Source organism: Macrosteles quadrilineatus, unplaced genomic scaffold (genome assembly GCF_028750875.1).
Source record: "Macrosteles quadrilineatus isolate MER2022 unplaced genomic scaffold, UCM_ALF_1.0 Scaffold_4__1_contigs__length_99947679, whole genome shotgun sequence".
Taxonomy (NCBI): domain Eukaryota; kingdom Metazoa; phylum Arthropoda; class Insecta; order Hemiptera; family Cicadellidae; genus Macrosteles; species Macrosteles quadrilineatus.
In genome coordinates this window covers 20,864,599-20,892,318 of record NW_026542597.1, presented here as the reverse complement: position 1 = coordinate 20,892,318, position 27,720 = coordinate 20,864,599, and the positions used below count along the sequence as shown (strand labels likewise).

The 27,720-nt window shown below is 35.8% G+C and overlaps 1 protein-coding gene across 3 annotated transcripts in view; it reads right to left on the bottom strand.

Annotated features, from left to right (window-relative positions):
* LOC128991567 (rho guanine nucleotide exchange factor 17) overlaps positions 1-27,720 on the bottom strand; it is a 106,245-nt gene that overhangs the window by 9,487 nt on the left and 69,038 nt on the right. For all 3 annotated transcript variants that reach the window (XM_054414565.1, XM_054414567.1, XM_054414566.1), the window contains exons 4-13: positions 11,151-11,228; positions 9,976-10,053; positions 9,259-9,366; positions 8,202-8,318; positions 6,921-7,013; positions 5,264-5,329; positions 4,918-5,165; positions 4,464-4,555; positions 2,779-3,004; positions 746-840 (exon numbers count right to left, since the gene is read on the bottom strand). In XM_054414565.1, the coding sequence (XP_054270540.1) occupies positions 746-840; positions 2,779-3,004; positions 4,464-4,555; positions 4,918-5,165; positions 5,264-5,329; positions 6,921-7,013; positions 8,202-8,318; positions 9,259-9,366; positions 9,976-10,053; positions 11,151-11,228 (1,201 nt within the window). The remainder of the gene's footprint in view (positions 1-745; positions 841-2,778; positions 3,005-4,463; positions 4,556-4,917; positions 5,166-5,263; positions 5,330-6,920; positions 7,014-8,201; positions 8,319-9,258; positions 9,367-9,975; positions 10,054-11,150; positions 11,229-27,720) is intronic.

Here is a 27,720-nt window from a genome sequence, read left to right as displayed (position 1 = left end):
ATCCAACTGAATTTAGGTCCCCAGCCAGACTTAAAGTCTATGATGGTTTGACTATTCCATTCCACATTCAACCACCACTGGGCCATATGACATGCGATTGAAATGGCAACCTCAGCCAGTGTTTTCATTCTCGACTTTCATTTCAGACTATGTAAGGGATTCGATTAAAATAGGATAAAAAGGGAATATTGGCTCTGATGCTGTTTTTCTTTGTTATACTGCTTTCCCAATAAAAACCAATCCCAATTGATAAATTTATTCTAGTGCAGTGTTATAGCAAGGTTAAAGAGCTATATAAACATTATACACCAAAAAGTTCACTCGAAATAGAACGAGGAAATACATGCGGGATAAATTATATTTTTCATTGTATTGAGTGGCATTTGCTCGACCTGATAAGTGGAATTTTCGTTTTTGTCATGTGGATACAATGATCTCCTATCAACCCATGCAAAAGACATCAGGACCCTCAAAAATAGCTCTTTCACTATTTACTTTATTCTTGTGCCTTGAACTAAAAATCTAAATCCAAATCAGTACTTGAATAAGCTTCTTATTGTGTGCTACTAGTGAAGTTCTATTTCTCTCTAGTTTTTCCTACTATGATAGTTGATTATATTCTAAAAGCTGGAAAACAACTTTAACGTGGGAAGTAAATATTTCCTTCGGAACTGTATCCATAGTCCAAGATAATATCAAGCAAGAGTAAAAGTAGAACATAATTGGTGGTTTTCACATAACTTACCGAGCCTTTGTTTCGCTTCGTTGAATGTTTCCTCCCAACTGCTCCTCTTGTCGGGTTTGGAAAAGATCACGGAGATTGGATTGTTGACTCCATTCCTGAAAATAATCGTAAAACTTCCTGAACTATTTTGAATTCAATATCACGTTAATCTGTTAAATATTATTTAAACTAATTATTTAAACACTTTGTAATGGACAGGTTTACAGCAGGCTTACTTTACTGACAAAATTTGATGAAAATGCACAGATAAATACATAAACACATAATTTTCAGAGCTACTAGCTCCATCAGTAGTCTTTGTTCTTGTAGGGTGTTCTGGCTGTGGAAGGAGGAAGAAGAATATGATGTCTAGTCTATGGTTTTTTTTTTCAATACCACCAAGACACAACCGAATCATCATACTATAACAATTAGCCCTATTCTGAAGGTTCATGTTGGGGGGTTCTCTGTATTCGGTTATCCATTGGTGGGAAAGTTCCCATCTTCTCAATTCTAAGGAGTTGCAAGTTTGATGAAGGGCTTTAATGAACCTAAACCCCAACTCTCACTTGTTAGCTGCGGAGAGCTACCTTCTGCCACTGGGTGTTGGTCCACCTACAGAACCAAGTGAGGGGGGCCCTAGACTAAGGTGTAATGTGATCCGTGCCAAGAGTCTTGTGGCACTGGGGGCCTAATGTTCAGTGTCTTAACGGAGCCTTCTGGGAACCAGGGGGAACCCAGTTGTATGCACCCCTTACCTCTCAACTCGGGTCACTGGGGAGGTAAACGTAGATACCCGGTATTCGTGAGAACAATGTAGACGATCTGACCCAAATGGAGGAGGAAGGTCTACTGAAATCTGATGATGACGACAAGCTCGCAGAAACTGGAAAGGAACGAAAAACGACTTTCCAGGGGCGAGTTGCAAAGACAGAGGATAGCGGATGCTTTAGCCAAAGGCGAAAAGGTGCTATCCAGAAGTGAGAGAAGACTGGTGTGGGCTGCCAAGCACCCTAACTCTGCTCCCTGCAAAGCCAGTTCCTCCAGGAACCAGGATGCTGGGAAAAAATCAGGGCAAGGGTAGTACCCCCAAAGCTGACTCTAATGAAGCCTCCAGGAAGAAAGGTGGAGGCTCTGCTAACCCAGCCACAAAGGATTGGCTGGTCAAGCAAGTACAGGAGTTGAGTCCTTTCAGGGAAAACTCGCTACGGCTTGCCCCAGCCAGAGACCTTGTGAAAGCTGTGAAGGTATATTTATGTGCCCAGCCCTACAAGGTCTGCGTATGGGATCCCTTGGTCTATTGATGGGAGATCAAAGGGAAGAACAGGTTACCATAGTCAAAAGGCTCTCATGGTTCACCAAGGACCTGGGATTTGACGGTGAATGAGGGTGCACAATAAGCTGTTCTAGCTGCGATGCAATCCCATGGTGACTTGTAAGCCTGGCCCTCTGTTAAAAAAAAGAGCTTTAATGACTTAATTAGGAAAGCAGCTGTTTAAAATCTTTGTTGTGGGTGGCAGCATGATTAAAACTATGGGTTTGTCTTTGAACTGATTTTTCACATCTTGCCCTAGTCTATTCATCCTTTTACATATGCTCTTGGTAGTTATAAGGCCTACATATTAAGTGGGGCTCATTTTGTATTGGCAAATCTCATTATCGGTATGTTGTTATTGATTTTGTATGTTTTGTTTGTCATTGAGCAGTTAAATGTAATGAAAGGAATATGAATTTCACGAGCATTAAATTTGTCTTTTTCACGGAGATAGGGGTTTGGAGGAGATTTTTACTGTTTGGGGATCTGAATTTTTTTTTCTTTTACCGGAATCTTCTTAAAGTTATTAGTGGGTGTTTCAAGAATTACACCCAATGTTTCAAGAATTAGTTAGTGGTGATTTGATGAGATCTTTTGTGTGAGTGAAGGCTTGAAGAATGTTGTAACCTTCTTTCAAAATATTTTAGAAGTGCCAGTGGACACTAAAGTTAAAAACAGCTCTGGTATAAAATCACACAAATAAAAATTAAGTTTTAAGTTAGTTGCTAACATCACTTACGGTGTATTGAGCATGTTGAGTTCCAGACAGGATAGTTGTGAGTCGCTGTTCTGTCGCTCGGCCAGCTGTTTGCTGAGTGCGGAGTGCATGTCTCGGACGTCAGACTCCAGCTGGGAGTGGGGACAGTGGAGTTGCGATACCAAGTCACACATCTGTGTCAGGGCTGTCACGTCATCACGCAGATGCTCCATGTCACGCAGCATCCGGCGCAGGTTCTCATCCTTCTCTGTAAACATTTATTGTTAATTGTTCAAATTTCAGATTCAAGATGAGTTTGAGATTACAAAAATATGGTACAGAGGACAATTTGAACACCAAGAGAAGAGTAAAAAAGTTTGAATTTGATTTTAGCAATAGGTTTAGCAAAATGGAAGTCACATTTGCAATTGCTTAGTCATACTGAAAAACATGCATGTTTTTTGTTATACACAGTAGAATCCCGTCCAACCGAAATAAAGGGGGAAGAGCCGTTTTGGATAACCAATTTTTCAGTTAACCCACATGCCAAAATTATCATATGCTAAAAATAACCATATAGTGGTTTAAATTACCTTGTTACTGTCAAAACGATCCTTTGTAGTTAGTAGACTACAGCTGTTTCGTGCTACGAATGGAGCACATCATCAGGTCAGAAGAATGTCAAGTAGTCTTCATATTCCTCGCAGTGGAGTTCGTCAAAAGTTTAATAATAAATAGAGAACAAAACACATAACACACGGAAACACGAAACATTTAATATTGGTCGACCAGACGACGGTAACAACACACGTGATACGGCGCCGGTTGAGGGTGAGTCGCGACCTGGAACTTCAACCAGGACGTGATTGAGCCATGCGAACGAGCTCATCTTGAAAATTAAGAAGTTAAATGGGGCAAAGCCTGCGGGTACAGCTAGTCCAATATATACCAAATCACTATTTCCTTTTGTTGTAAACAAAACATTTTTACTTCTACACTATTTTACAGAGGAAGTTGGTTATTCGCTCGTTGCACAACATTCACCTGTGTGATGTAATACCGCTCTTACTACACTTATAATGTAAATAGCTATTAAACTAAACAATTGAAGTTACTAAAGCATTTTACATTACTTATATTTGAGCCGTGTATTATTTTTTAAGGGATCGTTTCGGTTAACCTGGGTTTCGGTTCACCCGAATTCGGTTAAACGGGGTTCTACTGTACTCTAGTTGTCATACATCAGTGTTGAAAAAATGTGAGTCATCCAAAATTATATCCAAATCATCCATGTTATTTCGACCACAGATACATAAAGTATGGTAGGTTTAGGTAATGAGAGAAAAACTTTAATTCTACAAGTTTTTGAACTAAGAAAATTTTAACTAAAAACCTTCCACGCCATGGAAAGTAATTAAAGTTAATGTTGGCTAACTTACACTAGATCATTAGTACACGGTAAACCATCACTAAATATCTGGCATTCAATAATCCAACATTTTATTTTAGGGATTTTTTCTTCTTTTAGTTTGAAAATCTACAGGTTGTGTTTGGCAGAATTTTGGTCTGCTGAGCGTCCTCAGGAAAATAACCGGTTATCGATTATTTACTAGCATGTGCCTAAGGAATTTGTTGAGCCTGCGAATTATGGTATGATACAGAACTGATACCACCATAACTTTTTAACAATCAGTGATTTGTCAATACTAATATTAAAATTATCTTACCTTTCACGATTTCTAGATCCTCCAAAGGTATCCTTGTAAGCATTTTATATTTATTGGCTTCCAATGTGCTGGCTATGGTTCCAGGACAGTTCCTGCAACAAAAAAACACATTATATGCTAATGCAACCATTCTAAGCTGGATTGGACTATTTAAACTGTTTATTTCTATCATTTAAATTTATTTATGTAACATAACATAATTTTCTTTAAAATAATAGTATCAAATGTTCGTATTTAATAGCAATACTAGATAGAAACCATTTTGAGAGTGGATAAAAAACAAAACAACATTTTAATTTTGTGTAGCTTAAGGAATTGTGCAATAAGAATTGATGATCTTGTCTTTCCCTAGATCATCAGGAAGACACTTCAGGCTCTAGTGATGAAACATACTATTTAACATGCTACAATTCCAAGAAATTGTATACCTAATATTAATAAACTTCCAACTTACATGGAAGGTTTCCGTATCGTCCCGGACCGCCGCTTGATGCTGGTGATGATGAGGAGGTCGGAGAACAAGAAGAGTGCTCGTTCCTTACGACCCCGCTCGGAGGTGATGGACACCAGGTCATGTCGTAGGAAGCTGCGGTCAGCTCTCTCAGGATGTAGGCTGCCTGCGCCTTCAATCAGCTGTTCTAGCTGTTCCAGCTCTAGGCTCTCACGTTCGGTACAGTTTATGCGGACTGCTAGAGCGTGTACCTGGTGAATGTGACATTGGTTATTGTGAGAAAATTTTAGAAAGTCGGTGTGGTATATATATTTTTTTTTTCATAGATGAAACATGTTTGTAAACATACCTCTCTCTGCGCTTCACACAGCGGACCTCGGTCAGGATGGCTTGGCTCTGTGTGTTTCAGAAGAGTCTGAAAAGAATCAAACATTAGTGCAATGTTTAGAGGTTATCCTGAAAACTTTTCTACAATTTATAGAGGTCCTTAAGGGAGCGAGCTAACTTAGTGGTAGAGCTTGAGGCTCAGAGCCTGAGGTCCTTAGTTCAAATTCCACCAATCACCAATGGATTTTATCTATGTGATAATACCAAAACCCTCTAGGACCAGCCTGAAGTTATGTGTCAAAGAATTAACAGTTCCAGGCTAGAACCTAGCGTCCTTGGATGTGAAGGTTGACATTAAAAATTGTTCTTTAAGCATAGTGTTTATAAATGACAGATAGAGAACAATTTGTATCTACACAGGACAAGGATGATTGGCTAATACAACAAAACTGCCCTCACAACTATCTATGTGAATTTAACTCAACAAAATCCAGCTGTATGCTACCTGAACCTGAAATGTGCTGCAACCAGGAAGTCATGGCTAGAAATTAGAATTACTACACTTGTGCTTTTAGTTGACCAGTTGTTAGCAGTAGATTGGGTATGTCCGTTCAATGGTCAACCCGAAGGCATTGCCTCTTCAGCCAGGAGACACAGCCTGCTAGATTAATGGTCTAAATCCCGTCTTGATCAGGTCTGGTGTGCAGCTCTCGACAAACTTGCCTGTCTCTAGCAGAGATTCATGGGAAAACCCGTCTAAAAAAGGTGCATGGGCAGTGGTGGTTCAATTTCAGAAGGAGATTCCCCCTTCTACCCAGAAAAATGTATAGCCTTTAAAAGATAATGCCAAAAAAGGTTTACCCTGATAATTTGGGTGGATCAAGCTCCCCTCCCCAACCCCACTGGGACCGCCACAAATTTCTTGTAATGTGCACCTCAAATCAAGCATTTTCCAGCTTTTGAGCTTACCCTTGTGTGTGCCCACTAAAAACTTGTTTTATAGTTTGGATTTTTGTGGCTGTAAGCTATGGGAAAATCATTGAAAATATGCATGGATAAATGTTTTGCTACTGATAAATGATCCAGGCTAAATAATCAGGTGATCTTAATTAGTAGAGAAGCAAGGCTATAATGTCATAAGTTCAACGTTCGTCCTTCACACATCTTTCACTTAAGCTTCACATACTGATGTTTCATTGTCTTGATAAATAAATAAAAATCATTATACATAATATGTGAAGGCGTTTTCTACGAAACACTACTCCTCCGTTAATAATGGACAGATTTTTACAAACGATGTGTCAAAATTAAGTATTTTTTGTGTAGACGCCCCCTTTCAACAATTCCTGTCATAAAAGTCCTCGGACTTCGCCCCGCAGGCCATCAAAATCCCAATGTATTTCTTATGAAGAAAATATTTTGTTTACTTAAAAAGACGAATAATTTTTATTAATTACAGCTGTTCATAGTAAACACATGATACACACAAGAGCATTCGTTTTCAGAGTGAGTTCGTTTTCAGTTTCTATAACTGGAGTGGAGTGATTTATTGCATTATCTTTGAGTTGACTCTTTTAAGTCATCGGAAATTATGACTGTTATTAGTTTTGAAATAACGCCTGTAATACTTTGCAGTTGCTCAAATTCGAGCAACATGTGCACTAATCTATCTATATTACCTGTATGAGCAGCTCATATCGGGGTATCCTCTGAACCGGCATTATTAACAGAGAGTCCAGAGCCAGTTTCCCCTTATGTTCTCTAGCCATCGCCTGGAAAATGAAAAACCAAACAATTTATCAAATAGCCTAAGGGAGTAAATTGTTTGTTAAGCTATTAGTACTTTACTGGGCTATAGAATGATTGATGTAGACATTTTCCAAAGAATCTATTAAACCATAATCTGTTACTGTTGACTTTTGAATCTGTGTATTTATTTAAGCTTTTAACAATTCTGTTGTTCATCTAAAACACTATGATTTTGTGTTAGAACTAAAAGAGGTAAAGTGTCACAGTGCAGCAAAGCTCAAGCCACTTTGAGAAAGCTATGATTTTTGTAGCTTATACATAAATAGATTTTAAAATACATTGTGCCAGTATGAATTATATGGGTTTAAGAATTGAGCAGTAATGATTATACTGTATTGCATGGTGGCTTCGCTTAAGGTTGTGTGTTAAATGGTGATTCTAGGTATTTATCTATGGATCCAATTTCAAAATTTGACATGGTATTAGCAATTAGACAATATCTGTTGCCTACATACAAACCAAAATCTTTGATTAAAACTTATGGAATCCTTATATATAATACGTGAAGGCGATTTCTAAAAAACACTACTCCTCCGTTAATAATTGACGGATTTTTACAAAAGAGGTGTCAAAATTAAGTATTTTTTGTGTAGACTCCCCCTTTCACAAATTCCTGTAATAAAAGTCTTCGGGCTTTGCCCCACAGGCCATCAAAATCCCAATATATTTCTTATGAAGAAAAGATTTTGTTTACTTAAACAGACGAATAATTTGTATTAATTACAGCTGTTCATAGTAAACACATGATACACACAAGAGTGTTCGTTTTCAGAGTGAGTTCGTTTTCAGTTTCGATAGATGGAGTGGAGTGATTGATTACGTTATCTTTGGGATGACTCTTAAGTCAACAGAAATTGTGACTGTTATTCGTAAAAAAAAACGCCTTTATTACTTTGCAATTGCTCGAATTCGAGCAACAGGTGCACTAGTAAATTAAATTGTAAGAAAACTATCAAAACCCCACACAGATGAAGAAAATCATTTCCAGCCAAAACTCCAGGCTTTAAAATCATTCAAACAGTCGTCTTTTTCTCATAAAGCAGTTGTTCGCACTTCCCAATCGTTGAGTTTGAAAACAAACATTTTGGAACAAGAGTGGGCCAATGGCAAACATTTACACCTGCAGCTGACGAGACGAAACCGAAACTAACCTCCAAAAACCTGGCGAATGCTGGCTTGGCTTGGCATGTTGTTTTGATCGCTTCCTTGGCTGACTTCCAATTGTTGATGAACGCTGTGTAGGTATCGATCACCGACTGCTTGGTAAACTACAACAAGATCACTATAAATACACAGTCTGGAGAAGAACAGAGTTTACGAAAGCTGGGCACTACTCAGTTGAGAGATGAATTTTATTCAAGTTGTTCCCTGATTTGTGTACACTATCGGTTTTTGTAGTTTGATTTTATAATGTTAATAGAGAGCAAGATTATTGATTGTAAAATACAGTAAATCTAAAAAAAGAACAGAATTTCCATAGTCTTGACAGGCATTTATCACAAGTTTGTAAATAATTTAAAAATTTACAGTAGGCTAAACCAAATTTTTTTTTTTATTCACAACAATAATCAAGATTTTTTCTGTCAAAGATGTTATTTTGTTCACAAGGAGTATCCAAATTGTTCTATAATACTGCCGTCTTCTCACAAATTGCCCATAGGGAATAAGTTATTACTGTGGGTTTCATGATAAGACTATTCAGGGAACGACTCATTTTTTATTTTTTTATGTCTTCAGAGGCCAAAAACCCCATCTGTTCTAAATTAATAAATATGTGGATCTGTAGCAAGATAGCTTGAGTAAAAAAGTGTTATATTTTTCATCCCTGATCTATCAACTTAAATAGCAATTTGTGTTTGGTATGTTTCCAACTTGTACAGTGCATGTAGAGTGCATTTTCATGTTGACTATTAATTATGTGTTACACTTTCAAACAGTTGTAACCAAATACCGCTATTCATTTTTAATTTGTAAAACTCCTTGGTATTCAACCAAAGAGTGATACACTGTACAATTTACAATGAGAGAAAATCATATTTTGCGCACTCAAACGTGCGCACAAGAAACACATCAAAACAAATTTAAGACTTCATGATAAGATGAGAAATCTACTTTACCCTCAAACCGAGAGGTGAATCATGAGTGACTTTAAGTATCCATCAATCAATCTTTAGTGATTTACATCCTAAAAGCTCAACTTCAACTCACTGTTTCCAGGAAGATATCTCCGACTCTTTGTTTGACGTCCCAGTGCAGCATCAGCCGAACCCTCAGTGCTTCCAGGAACTCTTCATGGTGGGCGAGAATTGCAGGAACCTGTGTAGTATCATACTTTGAAATGAAGTTGTAACTCAATAATCCGACATTGGAACCAGGTGTTTGTCCAGGTCGTACAACTTTAATTTAAGCCGAGAAAATTCAGCTTTATGAAGCCTTATTTTGTACTCTTTGAGTACGGTACTTGGCGTTCAAATTAATCAGTTAGCATTAATCAACAAAAATCAATGTTTATTGAATACAAAACCATTGATTTACGTACAGCTTTGTCTCCAAAGACTGAATAACATTAAATATAACCAATATTCTTAATTCAAGTAGATACAACTGTACACATGTTTAATTGTTATAAATTAGGCACCTTACTTTATTTCAAAAGGCAAACTAACAAACCAAGTACAGTAATATACTTAGTCTAGGTAAAAATCCCTACCGGTACTATTCAGTGAAATGACTCCGGAATTAGACTATACACCACAACTGGACCACCACACAACACCAAAGTATTCCACAAACATCGACCAAGTAACAAACTTATTTTTAAATAAAAAACATTTTAATTTCCTAACAAAGTTTTAAATTCATTCAAAACCTAAACCGACAAATAAATATAAATGAAACAATAAATTCAAGTCCATTACTTCTTACTTGATAGAAGATTTCGTCTACCAGAGCCGCATCAACAAGTCCTGCGTTTTCTGGACTTTTCAGTGGCTGAAGATATTTCTGAAACAAAATAGAAATGGCATGAATAAAAAGGAGACGATTGATATTTGGGAATACATAATAGGGGGGCCTCTATTAAAAATATGCAATTATGAGAGCTTGCCCCGTGGTAGAAAACTCGACCAAAAGTATGTATTGTGCAAACTTCTCTATTTTTACCCCACGTTGTAAATAATAAAAAATGTGATTGGAATTTCTTCCATTAGTTTAGATTTTCTGTTTATATTTTGTTGTTATTTTGTCACCGGCATGGCAACCCATAAGGCCCATGTTAATTTTTTTATTAAAAATTCATTTTTTGTGCTCATTTTCGAGCTTATTTTAATTTATAAAGGGATTCTGCACCTACCTACAGGAAAATATCATTGGTACCAACCGCGTGTAATTTGGTGTTGGTCCAGTAGGTTAAGCCTAGCTGTCATAAGTTTTTCCAGTTTTTTAGTATGTACGATGGGAACTGTTTTTGGGAGTCACAGCTAATAATAGTTTTAAATTAGTAAAAATTTGTGTTTTACATATAATAGTTGTTTTACCTAAATTCAGAATCAAGTTTGTTGAGATTTGGTTAATGTATTTACAGTAAACTCAGGATAATAGCATTTATGCTTTTTTCCTAATTTGAAGAGAAATGAATACGCAATGTTCCCAAGGGTTGGATCCAGCTCTCATCTTATCTACAATAAAAAAAATATGTGGTATAATTTTGTTACAATTATAAGTTTATCTCCACAGTATGATGAAAATAGTTGTTGTCACACGAAGCGAAAGTGTCTTTTTGGTACTTAATCTTAAAACACTATTGTGTACAAAAAAAGCCACTTTCGCTCCTAGTGATGAAAACTACTATATTGAAATCATTCAGTAATAATTTTGTTTCCCATATTTTACTTTAAACCAATAAATAAGGTCTCAGTAAAAAATTTTTCCAGGGAAGGTTGAAAATTTGCTGAATCGCATATTTTACAGTATTTACTTAATCCCACTTATGTTCTCAACAATGTGTATAAAGCGGGACATCATTTTATCAAACTTACTCCTTTAGTTGCGATAACTAATTTAACTTTGTAAACAAACTTAAAAGTTATTGGAGAACTTACCGTGACTAGAGTTTTCAATGACTCGACATACGAACCCTCCGTTTCATACAGTTCAAATACCACATGAGTCCGAGTATCCTGAAACAAAAAAAAAAATTAATTTTCATTCTTGATTCTGATGAGAATTATTTTTACAAGAAATCGTAAGTCGATATGTTTTACTGTGGTTACGTGACAATTTTCCAACAACCATTAAAGAAGAAATTAATGTCTGTAGCCATTTAAAACTAACATTTTAATTATATTTCACTTTTCCTCAAGGAAATATCCTCAAATGTAATCACATTGTTATATTGGTAAGCAAGGATATGGTTATATAATACTTAATGGACATCATTAACAGATAGATTGGGTTTTGGTTCATGGAAATAGCATACAATAACAATGGTCGGTTACACTATGTATTGTATAATACCATTCAGATAGTTGACAAAAGTATTGAAGGTCCAATTATTATTAAATATGTTTAAAAATTTGTGAACCAAACTATAACAGGATTACATATACAGGGTGTTTTTTTTTTTAAACTTGCATCTTTATTTTTGTAAAAACCGCAATAGATATGCAGTTTGCGGGAATCATCTATTGACGTAGGGGTCCAATCTTTTTTAATTCAACGTTACATTCACATTCCCCCCCTTTCCCCCCCTGCCCCCAACTTATTTTTTTAATAGCAAGGTACCCCTTGTGGCATATCAAATGAAAGAGCATGAAAAAAGAAAATGTTTGATGAAAAAAAATTCAAAATCGGTTCATAAATTTGTAAGATATTCCCCCCTCCCACCCGGAACTTATTTTTTTTTATTGCAAAGTACCCCTTGTGACATATCAAATGAAAGAGCATGACAAAAGAAAATGTTTGGTGAAAAAAAAATTGAAAATCGGCTCATGAATTTGTGATACAATCCCCCCTTTCCCCTCCTTGGAACTTAATTTTATTTTAATAGCAAGGTGCCCCTTGTGGCATATCAAATGAAAAATAAATTTCACCAAACATTTTCTTTTTTCATGCTCTTTTATTTGATATGTCACAAGGGGTACCTTGCTATTAAAAAAATTAAGTTCCGGGGAGATGGGGGAGGGATATCTTACAAATTTATGAACCGATTTTAAATTTTTTCATCAAACATTTTATTTTTTCATGCTCTTTCATTTGATATGTTGCAAGGGGTATCTTGCTATAAAAAAAATAAGTTGGGGGCAGGGGGGAAAGGGGGGGAAGGGAATGTAATGTTGAATTCAAAAAGATTGGGCCCCCTACGTCAATAGATGATTCCCGCAAACTGCATATTTCTATCAATTGTGGTTTTTACATAAATAAAGATGCAAGTTTAAAAAAAAACACCCTGTATAAATGTTTCAAAGAAGCTGTCAAATGATATTTAAGGAACAACTTTTAATTTAATATGTACTAAAAGTAAAAATATTTATAAAAACATTCCAGTAAAAATGGTAAAAGTAATAAGGTGAAATAGGCTAAGAACAAAATAGAAAAGAATAATAGAAAATGATCTCAGGAGCTAAGTGATGAAGGTGTTTTTGTCTCCAATTGTATTGACTTGTTTTTTAGCAATCGATTAAAGATGCTGTCCAACAACAGGTTGATTTTAGACCTATGTAATAAACAGGTTTAGGTTTAGAAACTTTACTTTGAAAAACGTGCCTAAGTGTAAATAAACAAAATTTAAAAATGTATGGTATCTAGATTTCTTGACATTCTATTTTGGGAAATCAAAAATTGGTACTGACACTAGTTATTTTTAAATTTAAATTCTGTGAACAAATTTTCCTCCACCTGACCTGAGTTGGTAAAAAGGAAATTAATTGAACCCTGCAAACAACCAGGCATATAACGAACATTTTTTGCACTCAGAACCCCTTTGAAGATACCCGTGGTTATTAAGGTAATAGAATCAACTATATAAATTTCCAGAATCAATAATACCAATACTGTAATCCACTTTTAAAAAATATATTTGTTTTACTTCAACCAAATAAAAATAAAGGATATTTAACTCCCAAATTTAAAAAAAAAACTTTTTTAAGCAACAGAACTTTTTTTGCAGATCAACCTACACTGGAATCCTGATCTGGCGTGGATTGAATCAATCGCTTCATCGCCATTTTATAGATATAATTTTACACAAACTTCTTTATTATGAAGTGAATATAACAAAATGACCTTAATAAATCAAAAAGTAAGCCAGATTGTTCCCAGTGTCTGTGCTAACACATGGTTACCAAATTACTAATGTCTCAATGATCAACAAAAGCTTTGCAGTTAAGAGCAGATTGTAAAATTATACGATTCGGGGGTCACAAACGGAAAACTCCATTTTTACCCCATAAAACCCCCGATAAAACTCCTGTCCCCACAGTCAGATCATGTTCGTTCCTGAACTCTTTCGAATAAACGTAGGTTTACACGTGTAGCAAACCTCATCAAAATCGAATAGTATCTTCAGTAATCTTCTTCTATATTTATAAAAGATGAAGTTTGTATACATATATATATTTGAGCGTTATAGACTCCGAAATCACTCGACAGATTGCAATGAAACTTTCAGGCATTATTAAGCTTTATTGAAGGATGGTTTGTGTGAAGTTTGGTGCAGATCCGTCAAAAGGGCTCCACCCCAGTGGCTCTGGAGTTTCCCATGTTAACCTTATGAATACTCATATTTAAATGGAATTAAAGAATCTTAACAGCTGTTTCAACTAAACAATTTGATTCTGTGATGTTCAATAGCATTAAAAAGTTATAAGGTTTACCAACAGGGTGCAGCAATTGTTTAAATTGATGACAACAGCTAATTTGAACCAAGTAGCAACAAAAAGCTGTGAGAACTGTCAAAGTAGGATTTTTTACAGAGTTGTGTTTATGTTTTTAATTTAATAAATAATTTGTGATATTGTGGGAATAAGGTGTTTTATTATTTTAGTAGTGAGTTCATTAACTTATTGACTTTCTTTTTTCCTATTTGTTAACAAAAATTTATTGTGTCCACAAAAATAATGTTTGGGAAACGAAGTAGCCAGTTAATACTTTTAGTGGATCAATAAAAGTTTATCTACATACAGCATAATGGAACATAATTATTCTTTTAAACGTTCCCTTCCCCGTTGCGAAGCACGGGTGACTGCAAGTAGCTTATTATATAGGAAATTTGCAAAAACTACCCAATACAACATTGCTCAACTCAAAATTATAGACCGATAGCTTAATATCTAGTTTACAAGTTAGACATGTAATTGATCTAAATTAAAACAGATTGTCTGGTCTTGGGTGAAGCTGAAGCTGAGGCTGGATCGAGGTCATATTGTGGTTCCCCGGAGACGAGGCAGGTACAACACGTGGATCTACTCAGGATATTGGAAATAATAGAGGACGGAGGTCACACAATACTCTCCAATAATTACCGTTCGAACGAACATAATTTTCCTATTGGATAGTTTCAGATTTATGAAAATTAGTGAGAAATAATTCATTTGTGAACCCTTCGATGCTATTTCTTTAGATTGTTGCGTATCATATATTTAATTATAAACTCAGGTTATTGGAAAATAATAATGAAGAACGGAGGTCATACAGCATTACAGGGTGTCCAAATTACTGTTCAAACAAACATAATTTTTCTATTTGATTGTTTAGCTTTATGAAAATTAGTGAGACTTTATATAAGACTTTATGAAAATTCATTTGTGAACTCTTTGATGCTATGTTTTTAAGATTATTGCGTTTTGTGTATCTTGCTAATATTATAAATCTGAAAGTTTGTGAGTTTGTGTGTGTGTGTGTGTGTGTGTTGCTCAATCACGCATAAACTACTGGACGGATTGGGCTGAAATTTGGCATGATGATAGCTCACATTCCCGATTAACTTTAAAGCATATTCTTATCTCAAAAATCCTTTTGGGCTCCGCCCCAGTGGCTCTGTAGTTCCCCATGTTAACCTTATGATTTTTCATATTTAAAAGGAATTAATGAATCTTAAACGCTGTTTCAATTAAACAAGTTGGTTCTGTTCTATATGATGTTCAATAGCATCAAAGTTACAAGGATTACCAACAGGGTGCAGCACTATTATTTTTTTAAATTTATGACAACAGCTAATTTTCAACCAAAAGGTGAGTGAGCGTAGCGAACGAACTTCAACCTGGAGGCGAGTTAGCGTAGCGAACGAGCTAACCTGAAGGCAAGTGAGCGCAGCGAACGAGCTCCAACTTAAAGGTGAGTGAGCGTAGCGAACGAACTTCAACCAGGACGTGAATGAGCCTTGCGAATACTTATGAAGTTAAACGGGGCAAAGCCTGCGGGTACAGCTAGTTTCATATATATTGGAAAATAATGATGAAGAACAGATGTCATATAGGCCTACACGTGGAAGTCCAATAATTACTATTAAATTAAACAAACATTATTTTCTTATTAAATTGTTACAGATTTGTGAAAATTAGTGAGTAATAATTTATCTGTTAACCATTAGATGGGGAAATCTTTTATGACTTCTACATCAATGTATATCTTTTAGATTATTGCGTTTAAATTTCCCGAACAGGGAATAAGCTATTACCATAGGTCTCTTGGTAGACCTGGACCCCTTTCCAATTTACTTTCTTGTTTCGGTGTGCCAATAGGCCAAAAACAGCATCCCTTAAAAATAATATAATGCTTTAGCAAGGTTACCGAGCAAAAATGTTCATAATTTGCAAATCAGCATGATCAGACTATAAGTACGGGGTTGTATAGGGGTTTTATGAGGTAAAATTTGGGTTTTCCCATTGTTGACCCTAAAAATAACATGCAATTACTTCTATATCATGTTGTAGAGCTCAAAAAGCAAACAAATAGTGTAGTATATTGAAGCAATATTGTAAAATCAATGGTTACAAATAAAATTTATACACATTTTATATTACAGCTTCTAATGTCATTCTAATGGAAAATAAATACACTGATTTAGTTTGCTTGTTCGTGGATACATTTTGAACATATTTTGAAAATTCATGTATTTTATGTTAAGCTTTTGATATTAAGTTAAAAATCACATTACTTTCCCTGTGACGGCAAACCTAAGTATTCGTTGAACCTAATATTTTTAAATAGGTTATAATAATGACAGGTTTATGAAATATTTTTCTGAAAATCCAACGGTAGTCATACAATACACATGTGCATGTTCAAAAATTACTTATCTGGAAACAAACTAAATTTAGCTTTCCGATTGCTACAACTTGTTAGAGTGGAATAATTCATCTGTTAAACTCAATTGAATGGAAGGATTTGGAATGTTTATAAATGTTGTACAGAAATAACTGATGAAAATATTATTCATTTACTAAGTTTTAAATTTGTTTTTTATAAACCATACAAAAATTATTTGTTAACATTTAACTTAATTTATTTAGTTAAATTATCTATTTATTTTACAAAATTGTTTAAGAAAAATTTGCTAGTAGGATAATTCAAAAGTTTTAGTATTTAACCTGAAAATACTACCTTCCGGTAGTTTATTAAAATGTATTTGAGATGTTGTTGTATCTAAATATTAAAAAATAATGGTAAATATGTATTTGTAATTTAATTAATTGAGTCGTTAAACGACAGCTATGAAAGTCACCCTAAATGTAATATATAAACATGTAAAATAGTTACCTACTATAATAACAGCACTACATAATAACTTTAGTGAAATTTTTACTCTTTACACATATTTTATTGGTGTTCACAATAGGGTGGTGTTCATTTTTAAAAATTTGAATTCCAATTCAATCTATTTACATGTCACAGTTTTGAATTGTAATTAAAGATACGCGTATATATCTTTAAAGGTTTGAACTCTAATCCCTTGCCAAAAAAATATGTACACCACATTATAAGAGAGAATTAAGTTTAAACGTTTCAACAACTTTAGGGTAGACCTACAGTTGTCTTGGTTCAGTTTTATTTTAAATTTGTATTAACATTTGTCATCCTTATAGATCAGCTAAAGACAATACAAGGTAAGTATTGTTCAGTATTATAATAGTTTGAGTTTTTATAAAGTTTTACTAGTATGTTGAGTATTCCATGTTGTTTCACAAGCTCTTAAAACTGTTTTAACCTAATAAAACAATAAGTTACTCTTTCCTCTGGTAATGTAGCCAAAGAGAGCACAAAGTAAAATGTACCATAATATTAAACCGGCATCATACCATTTAACACTCAAGCGAGGACTAGACATAAACACAAGCTTCGGCTTTTACAAAATGATCAAAAGTCAACGTGTATCATACAATTTCGCATAATAGTTACTTTACTACGTATATAATCAACGCTAGAGCGCACAAGTTGTGTAAGTTGTAGTGGCACTACTGCATTGTCACAGCTGACAGGTAGAGGTTAGATTACTGGAATGAATACAACAGGTGATTACACAACAAGCTCATCAGCTGATTACCCGCTGTTGCGGTACAATGGCTACAATCTCTGCGACAGCCGACAGGTGACCGACACACACACACACGTGCAGAGGTCACTTTCCGTGGTGCGCTCCATGGGGGTGTCTATCAATTTAGACTACGTTTAGATATAATAATAGACGACTTTTAGAGACAGCGTTTGACGATAGCGTTATTATTGACAAAATACTGTAATATTTGTTATCCTAATGTTAATCTAGTATGTTTTGTGTGTGTTGATGTTGGTAACATTGAGTGTACTGATCTCGACAAAATCTTTCCTCACGATAAATTTAACAATTTGAGCGGTTAAAAAATTGTGAAATTGGTTAGATACCTACCAAGAAAAAATCACGAAATAAAACTTTAAAATCTATAAAAACCAGACGGCACCAACCTTCAAATTGCCTTTTAGTTTTAGCTAATCTACTGTAGTTTATACTATCACTACAGTAGTATACAGTACTTAAATTGTCAATTGTATTTGAAAGTAAGTTCTTGTCTCTTACGATCACTAAATTATGAGTAATTACACAAAAAAACAAGCGTGAGTAAATTAAAGTCAACGAAAGATTAAATCAAAGAAGTAAATTTGTAAAAATGGTTTGCACCTCTCAATCCTTGATGGAATCTAGGTTAGCCAAGAAACCGTACAAACTCACCGCAGCCGGACCAACTTGGCTATGTAACTCTGTCCTGTCAAATTCTAAACCAAACGGATATAAAAATAGAATGACGATTTAAATAATATTTATGTTGCTATCTCAGATCCAAGGACTTGGGATTTTATCCATGTTCTCAACTCACACACTAACCTTTTTCAGATTTGCTCACGATTCTTAGCAAATCCACTCAAAGCCACTAGCAAAAGTACAAGAAAGCTACCAAAAACATACATAAAATACGACATTGAAAATGACAAAACTGGAAACGGCCACAAACCGGTGTTACAGCAGAAATCAAAACATTTACTCAACCATACATGGAATCTCCGACCTACCCTTAACCCTCACGGAACGAAATTCCAACATCCCCAGAGTAAGAAATAAATTGGAGAAAGAAATACCTCCCGCCGCGTGTCCGTAGTCGCGTTGTTAGTTCGACCCGACCGCGATACCAGTGACCGCATATTTGTTAATATTCTTGTAAATAGGCTACAGTGTTAATGAAAGAGAATAACTTAAGAAGACAAATGAATATACCACACAAGCTGGCATAACGCATAGGATGACACAAAAACATCTTAATCAAGAACACAGTCAGGTACCAATGATTTCAACAAACTGTTTTTGTCTTCTGGGAACGTTAACACTTGGGCTTTGTGCCGGAGCTATATCTTATCATGGAATTATTGTTAATAACAAATAACTAGTCTACTTCTAAGGGAGCCTGAAGCGATAAACCCTGGAGAAGAAAAGGACCTCCACGCAAAGAATGTTCAAAACGCTGTAGACAGATTTTGACAGTAAACTCGGAATTATCTTTCAAAAACGCCTATAACACATTTCATAGTCACTTTTGATCTTTTGTGTACATTTTAAATAATTGAGGGACATCAATACATAGGCAAGTTAATTAATACCTGTTCTTCACAAAAAAATTATGATTTATGCCAAAACTGTATAATGCAGCCGCGTTCGCTATAGTGTAACAGAAATAAATCAAAACACGTCGAAAAAGCGTTGGGAATAATGTAAATAGTGTGTGTTGGCAATCGTGTGGTTTAGGATAGAGTGAAAGATAGGGTGAAGTAGTATTATGGCTTGTATTTTGGGCGTCGCGAAGTAGAAGATCGCTGGCATGCTGACAACTTAGTGATTACATTACAAATGGAACTAGCACATCAAGAGACGTCTTCACTACCGCGTGGATAAAGGCATCGCGGTAAACATGTGAATGTTAAAGGCAATGACGATTGCGTTTAAAAAACGCTCATTCCAATATTTTTTACCGATTCATTAAGTTTTTGAAAATCCAAAAGTTTACCACTGTGGTACACGAGGCGACTCCAAAACTTCGACGTGTTCCACCGGTGGACACCGTTAAGTGATTGTACGCAACAAAACGGCATTTCGAGTCTTTTTGAGTATCTTTACTATGTATTCGTGTTTGTAGAAGCCACATGAAACGTGTCCAGGGTGGTACATGAACCAAATTCAGGTTACATAAATAATAAAACAAAACACAAAGTTACAAAAGATGGCGTGTTTTTATTTATTTCAATCAAAAAATTTCAAAAAAAAAATTGAACTAAAAAGTAATTTTGAATGCTCAAAGTCCTTTGGATCTATAACCTAAAAGTAAAACACAACTCGTAAAATTAACCCTAAAATGCGGGGAAGAAAATTTCGTAGATACTAGCGCTCAGCGTCACCAACATGAAAAAAGATAAAGCTTCTGATTTTACAATTGAACGATATGTCTACTTGTGTTAGTTAGGGTTTTCAAACAACAGTTAAGTATGCTTAAATTCGGAAAAAAACTAAGATACAAACCATAAAAAAACATATTCTTTACAGTATTAATGGATCGAAACGCAAAGTTTGTTAGCTCTTTTAACAAAGTAGCTATTTTTTCATCGTGATTGAAATTTTTCCACGAATCTATATTCAAACGGAACTAATTTTGATCTGCTGAACACAATACTCAAACACTTCTCTTGACAAAAACTTTAAAAGTACGAAATTAATTTTTAAATCTTCAACCTAAAAAATCACAAAGTATCGCGAACTCATCAATCTTTTGAACTAAGGTAATAATCAAATCTCTGACAAAAACTTCGACTAAGCCCATAATTGAATCGATGAGAACAAAAGCTATTGAAAGATGAACAAAGCGAGCTAACTTTAATGACGTCACGCGTTTGGACTGTAATGAAACAAGTTGGGAAAACGGGAAGCCCCTCGTGGGCTTACGTAAGTCAAAACCGCAACTCTGACAATGGCAGAGCTCAGGGTCCGGCAACCGGACCTCGTATTACCTATATAAAACAATTATCTTAATAAAGAAAATGATTTATCAGAGGTTGGTTGAGATAATTTCATCAACGTTTTCGATCTAACAGAAAATCTTGTCAAATTATTGAGTAAGGTGTGGATTGTAAGATATGTCCCTTAATGCTAAAAATTGTTAATGAAAAAAAATCACTGGAGGATTTTTCACGTCAGATATGTACCAACAAATTATCTAGTAAAATCAGTAAAGCAGTTTCAGTGGCAGCTGTTTATTGTCTATTGGGTATGTAGTTGGTGTTTGGTGTGTCCATACAGTGTTGTAGTTATTTAATTTCTATTTAGTAGTGCATCAATTGTTAGATTTTTCTAGGGAGCTTTGAGTTAGACCGTCAGCTGTGCTGCGGTTACCACAGCACGGCTGACAGTCTATATTTAATTATTTTTGTGTATGGTAAATTGTACTAAATGCAAGAATTGTTCAGAAATACAGCACATTGTAAACTTTTTGTACAGAGATATTCAACAACTCTTAATTTACTGTAGACACGAAATGTAAGGAGTATTAAACACGGGTAAGTAATTCAGAAGCTGTAGGCAGAGAGAAAAAACACACTCCCATAGTTGTTAGTTAGTATATGCTGTAGCCTAGATTAATATTAAAGTTAAATTAAAATCAAAATTGTAAAGAATATTGAAACGAATGATTTATCTCTGCGTTTTAAATAATGTATATATATATATATATATATATATATATATATATACGTTTTGCGACCCGGCCTGTGCATAAGTCGCGTAGCTGTGCTCGAAGGTGTACGTTTCGTGCTCGGCATTTCAACTGAAGATATCGAGGTGATGGCAGCGATAGTAGTGAATAGGAAAAGGTGCAAGAGAAGCATGTGGGCGAAGTCATGATTTGAACGTAAAAGAAATACCACACTTCAGTGTTATGCAAGAGATTGGAACATTTTAATGTACGAACAAACTTACATGGAGTTATAAAAATGGTTAAACTTTTTATTGCCAAGCAAGACACTGTTATGAGGCAAGCCATGAAGCCTAGCAAAAAGTTAGACAACATTGCTATATCTAGAGACAGGTAGGACATTGGAAGATCTGAAGTTCATAACTGAATTGGCCTCGGACTGCGGGATTCAACAGTACACGATCAGTGTCTTGAGGCCAGGCCTCGTGCAATTCTAACTTTTCCCTGTATTTACATTCTAGAAGTCCTCACTTTTCTTAAGTCAAATTATTCTCATTTTCACACCGCAACCCACTCATATCTGCTTCGCAATACTTTCAATCCGAGAATTCCAGCCCATTCAACTACATTCTTTGAAAGACATCTAAATTATAATGACATCAAACTGTTCAATACTCTCCCTCTTCAAATCAAGTCCACATCAGACCCGGGATGCTGCAAAAGGCACTTGAAGACATTTCTCGTGGGTAAAGGCTACTAGTGTCCGCGCCTTTCTCGCTGACGGACAGTCCTCATGAATTTTAATTTTAAACATTTCAAAAGTTAGTCAATAGTTATTTTTAGTAAATTTTGTAGTGTTATCGTAAGTTAAATTAAAATATAGTTTTAATAAGACAAATACTTTATTAGGTAGCTTCTACAATAAATCATGATTCAGAATGTTTACCAACAAAAACTAAACAAATAATATTCTAACACCATCTATATATTAATAGGCAAGCATGTTTCTTTAAAACCTTTTTTCTCAGCTCGTGTGCATCGTAGGGAAAATCTACGCATACCGTTAGAAAGCTATTTTCCTGTAGGTGTGCAGAATCCCTTTATAAATTTAAATAGGCTCAAAGATAAGCACAAAAAATGAGTTTAAAAATTTGAAAAAATTAACATGGATCATATGGGTTGCCATGCTGGTGACGAAATAACAACGAAATATAAACAGAAAATCAAAACAAATGGAAGAAACTCCAATCACATGTTTTATTTACAGTGTGTGGTGAAAATAGAGAAATCTGTACATTACATATTTTTGGTCGAGTTTCGACCACTGGACGACCTCTAGTATGTTTTAAAACACATATGAATAACAACACATCTCCCCTTTAAAGATCGAACCTCCGGGTAGGTTTGAACTGTCTTGTTGATCTTCTTAGATTCACTAAACCAGGATTTGTCTGCGATGCTATTGCAGGATGATCGAAAGATTCTGATCTTCTCAGGTGTTCTGAAGGACAGGTCTGCAATGCTGGTTGAGAGTGATCAGAAGGCATAGTAGTGCTAAATTTTTGCAGCGACCTTCTGTTCCTCCGCAAACAACCATCTTGCGTTTGGATTATATAGGATCGAGGTGCAGGATGTTTTTTCAATATAGTTCCTTCTTGATTCCGGTCCTTTATATGGACTTGGGCTCCAACAGGTAGAGTAGGCAATTCTCTGGTTCTATGTCTTTTGTCAAAATAAATCTTTTGACGATCAATTCTTGCTTCTTCCTTTTCCCTTAACTTTTCAGCGTCTACCAGATAGGGTCTTAGTTGATCAGACATTATTGGAACATAAGTGCGGATCCTTCTCCCGAAAAGTAATTCCGCTGGACTTTTCCCATTTTCTAGAGGGGTCGCTCTTAACATAAGTAGCATTTTGTAGGGATCATCACTTTTTTCTAAGTGGTACTTAAAATTTTTTACTTGCGCTTCGATGAAGCCGTTGCTTTGTGGAAATTTTGGGCTTGATGTAATCAATTTAAATCCATAATCACGACCAAGTTGTTTGAATTGACAGCAGTCAAATTGGGAACCACAGTCTGCTCTCACTGTCTCAGGTACACCATGACGTGCGAAGATGGACTTTGTATATGTCACAATAGTGCCCATTTTTAAGTCATTTAGTCTAGCAATCTCCATAAACCTGGAATAATAGTCTGAGATTAAGAGATACCAGTGACCTTTGCACTTTAGCAAATCGGCACCCACTATTTGCCAAGGTCTGTCCGGATAAGGGGTTGGTATCAGAGGTTCTGCTCTCGTAGCGCGATTTTCTGTACATATCTTGCAATTTTCTACTAGTTCTTTGATTTGTTGAGAAAGACGAGGCCACCACACAGTCAATTTTGCAAAAGATCTACATTTTGTTATGCCTTGATGTCCTTCATGAATACTTCTTAGTACATTAGCTCTTAGAGAATTTGGTATTATAATACGACTTCCAAAGAGAAGTATACCATTTTGCTCACTTATATCTTCTCTATGATACCAGTAGGGCAATACATCCTCTGGAATCTTAGATTTTTCTGGCCAACCTTTCACACAATACTGAGACACATGTTTTAAAGTTTCATCTTTCATAGTTTCTTGATTTATTTCTTGCAACCTTTCATCTGAAACTGATGTTAGAGTAGTGTGAATATTTTGTATATATGCAAGGATTTCCTCTGTAAGTTCCCATTCCTCTTCAGAGTTCTCTGTGTCTCGAGACAGTGCATCAGCCAAAATCAACTGTTTACCGGGCGTGTATGTAATATCATATGTATATCTCATTAGTCGGAGTCGTATTCTCTGAAGCCTGGGAGTAATATTGTCCAAGTCTTTTATCTTGAATATGGAGAGCAAGGGCTTATGGTCTGTCTCAATATGCAAATGCAACCCTAAAATGAGGTGTTCAAATCGTTCACACCCCCATGCAATCGCTAGAGCTTCTTTTTCTATTTGAGCCCAATTACGTTCGGCTGATGACAAACTTCTCGAAGCATAGGCCACAGGACGTTTAGTTCCATCTTCTTGAAGCTGAAGTAGTGCAACTCCAATACCGTATGACGAGGAATCCGCCGAGAGGAAGGTTTCTTTAGACATGCTGTATAAAGCGAGACACGGTTCGGACATCAATGACAGTTTAATCTTTTCCAAAGCTTGGTCTTGATCAGGCCCCCAAACAAATTCTGTATTTCTTTGTAGTAAAGCATGTAGTGGATGAACTATGGTTGACAAATTACGAATAAACTTGGCTACGTAATTGACAACACCTAGAATTCTCCTTAATTCTTTAACATTAGTTGGTGTCTTGAGTTTTTGGATAGCCTCAACACGAGAGGGATCAGGCTTAATACCATTTTTAGTTACAAGGTGACCTAGTAAACTGATACTGTTATGCCGGAACACACATTTTGATCTATTAAGTGTCCAGCCCTTTTCCTGGAGCCTACACAAAACACTATGTAAATTTTTGTCATGTTCTTCCATATCTTTTCCGTATATAGTTATGTCATCGAAATGGCAAACAACACCTTGAAGCCCTTCAAGTGATTCAGACATTTGACGCTGGAATACTTCTGAACCAGTGGAAATCCCGAAAGGAAGTCGTAAAAATCTGAATCTTCCAAAAGGTGTGATGAAAGTAGTAAAATATGAAGCTTCTTCTGTTATGGGTATTTGCCAATAACCCGAGTTAGCATCTAGTTTCGAGAACACCTTAGCACCATCTAATTGTCCCAGAGTGTAGTCTACAGAGGGCACAGGATATAGTTCTCGTTTAACACTCTCATTAAGTTTAGTAAAATCTACACAAAGTCTTATTGAATTGTCCTTTTTAGGGACAATGACAAGAGGTGAACACCAGTCAGTCGGAGTGTCTACTCTCACGATAACACCTTGATCCAACATTGCATCAAGTTCTTTTTTTACAGCATCTTTATAGGGTAGGGGAACACGCCTTGGAACTTTGAGAGAGTACGGTTCAGCGTTTGGTTTTAATTTTATATTATAATGAGCTTGTGTTGTGCCAAGACCGCTGAAAAGTTTAGGGTATGATGTAAAGGGATCAAATGAGCCAGTTGAGTCGACTTGAAACATCCTTTTAACTAGACCCAATTTTTCACTAACTTCATTGCTCAAAAGGGTTCTATCAGCACCAGATATTAGGCCTACATAAAACTGAGACTTACAATATTGATTCTTGTACTGGATTGTACCCTCGAATACGCCTAAGATATTAAGGACAGACCCGTTAGGCCCAATTAAAACTTTGTTACTTGAATTTAGTGGGTACATAAACAATTTCAACTTATAAAGTGATTGGGGCAAGACACAAACGTCAGCTCCAGTGTCTATCTTAGCTTGAATACATACTCCATTTAGTTTAACTTCAGCAGACCATTTTGCTTTAGGATTCTTTTGAGGATTAATAGACCCCACAAATTTGTCACTCTTAATAACTTCATCTTGAAGAGGATTTGAATTTATTTCCTTGACATTTTTGAACTGGCAACATTTAGCAAAATGGCCCTTCCTGTTACAGTTTCGACAGAAAATATTACGGGCAGGACATTTTGGTCGATCATGTTGAGCGTTACCACACCACTGGCATTGATTGTAGTAATTGGTACTGGACGCATTGGAATCAACTGGAGGTTTCTGAGCAAATTTAGTGCCCCAAGTCCTTGAAGTGACTTTATCTGCAGTTAGAGCATGTTCAGAAGACCCGGACCTCATCAATGATTGTTGCATTTTAACCGATTCGGCTTGCTTAACATTTGAGACAGCAGAATTAAGTGTTAAATCTGCATTCATTTGTAGTTTTTCAGATAAACTTTTGTCTCTAATCGCTACAACAAGTTGATCTCGTATAGCCTCATCTTTATAAGAAGCAGGGAAATCGCATCTAGAAGCCATCTCATGAAGATCATGAATCAAACTCTCAACACGCTCTTCCTCATGTTGACTCCTAGTATGAAACATGTACCTCTCATAGATAACATTTTTAGAAGGTATGAAATATGTATCAAATTTTTTTTAAACAGTTTTGAAACTTTTACTTTCCTCAGATGTCAAATTAAATGATTCAAATATGCTTTCAGCCTTTTCGCCCATCATATATAGTAAGGTGTTTACCTGATATGGTTCGTCTTCATTGGTGAGCCCAGATACCGCATGAAAGCGCAAGAAACGGGTTTTCCATTTAGACCAGTTTTCTCCTTTAAAATCAAAATGTTCTGGGGAAGGAACACTAAAACCTTTCATCTTTATGTACTGTATAGCTAAAACAATAAAAAGCCCGCTGCCACCATGTAGTGTTATCGTAAGTTAAATTAAAATATAGTTTTAATAAGACAAATACTTTATTAGGTAGCTTCTACAATAAATCATGATTCAGAATGTTTACCAACAAAAACTAAACAAATAATATTCTAACACCATATGTTTTAAAACACATATGAATAACAACACAAATTTGACTTGGCTAAAGCATTTTTGTAATGTTAATCTAGCTAAATAAATGAGTTATTGAGTTTCCCATCAGGCCGACGGGTAACCCGGGATTGCGCCAGCTATGTGTGGATTACCAAGGGTCAGCCTGGCACGCACCGGGATTGCGCCAACGCTACCACAGGTAGCCAGGTAGCCGGGTAATCAGGTGGAGGATGGAATGTAACCTAACTTAACAACCTAACCTAACCTATCCTAACCTATCCTAACCTAACCTAACCTAACCTAACCTAACCTAACCAGATAATGAAGGGATATGAAGGGAAGTTTTTTTTGGGGGGTCGATTTCGCAGTGGTGCTTTGCCGGTGTCTACCTGACCCTAGTTTCGCATAGGGTAGTCCGCGGCCGACGATCCACCTCAAGGAATCGCTACACACTTTCAGTTCTTCCTTCAGTCCAGGTACAGTCCAGACCTTGAGGCCGAACTGAACGTGTATGGTAGACACTAGAAGCATATTTTGCATTTAAAACTAGACTGCATACTACAGCACACGTACCAGTGTGGCAGAGTTGGTCCAGCAGCATATCTGGTTGTCTGTGTCCTGAGGAGGAGGCTGGGGACAGAATCCCAAGGTAGGATCGCTGAGTCTTAGTCTGAGAATGTCCCGCGGTTCAGAAGTCATGTCTAGTAACCGCATCGCATCACTTCAAAGTTTGTCATCAACTTTTTAATCTTCAATTTAATAATCCCTTTAGTTTTGCTAATTGTCATAATTTGTATTTATTAATGTTTCGATTTTATATACTACTCTGAAAATCGTTATAATCCGTTAATTCATAGTTTGAATGCTGCAAAAATTCTGCTCTTTTCCGTGTTTGTTTTTTATCTAGATTTGACGGATTGGATATGTTTACCGTGCTTCTGATAAAAAACTTATTTAGTTTGAAATTGAAATCTCTTTTCTTTACACAAATTTACTATTTCAACTTGGGTTTT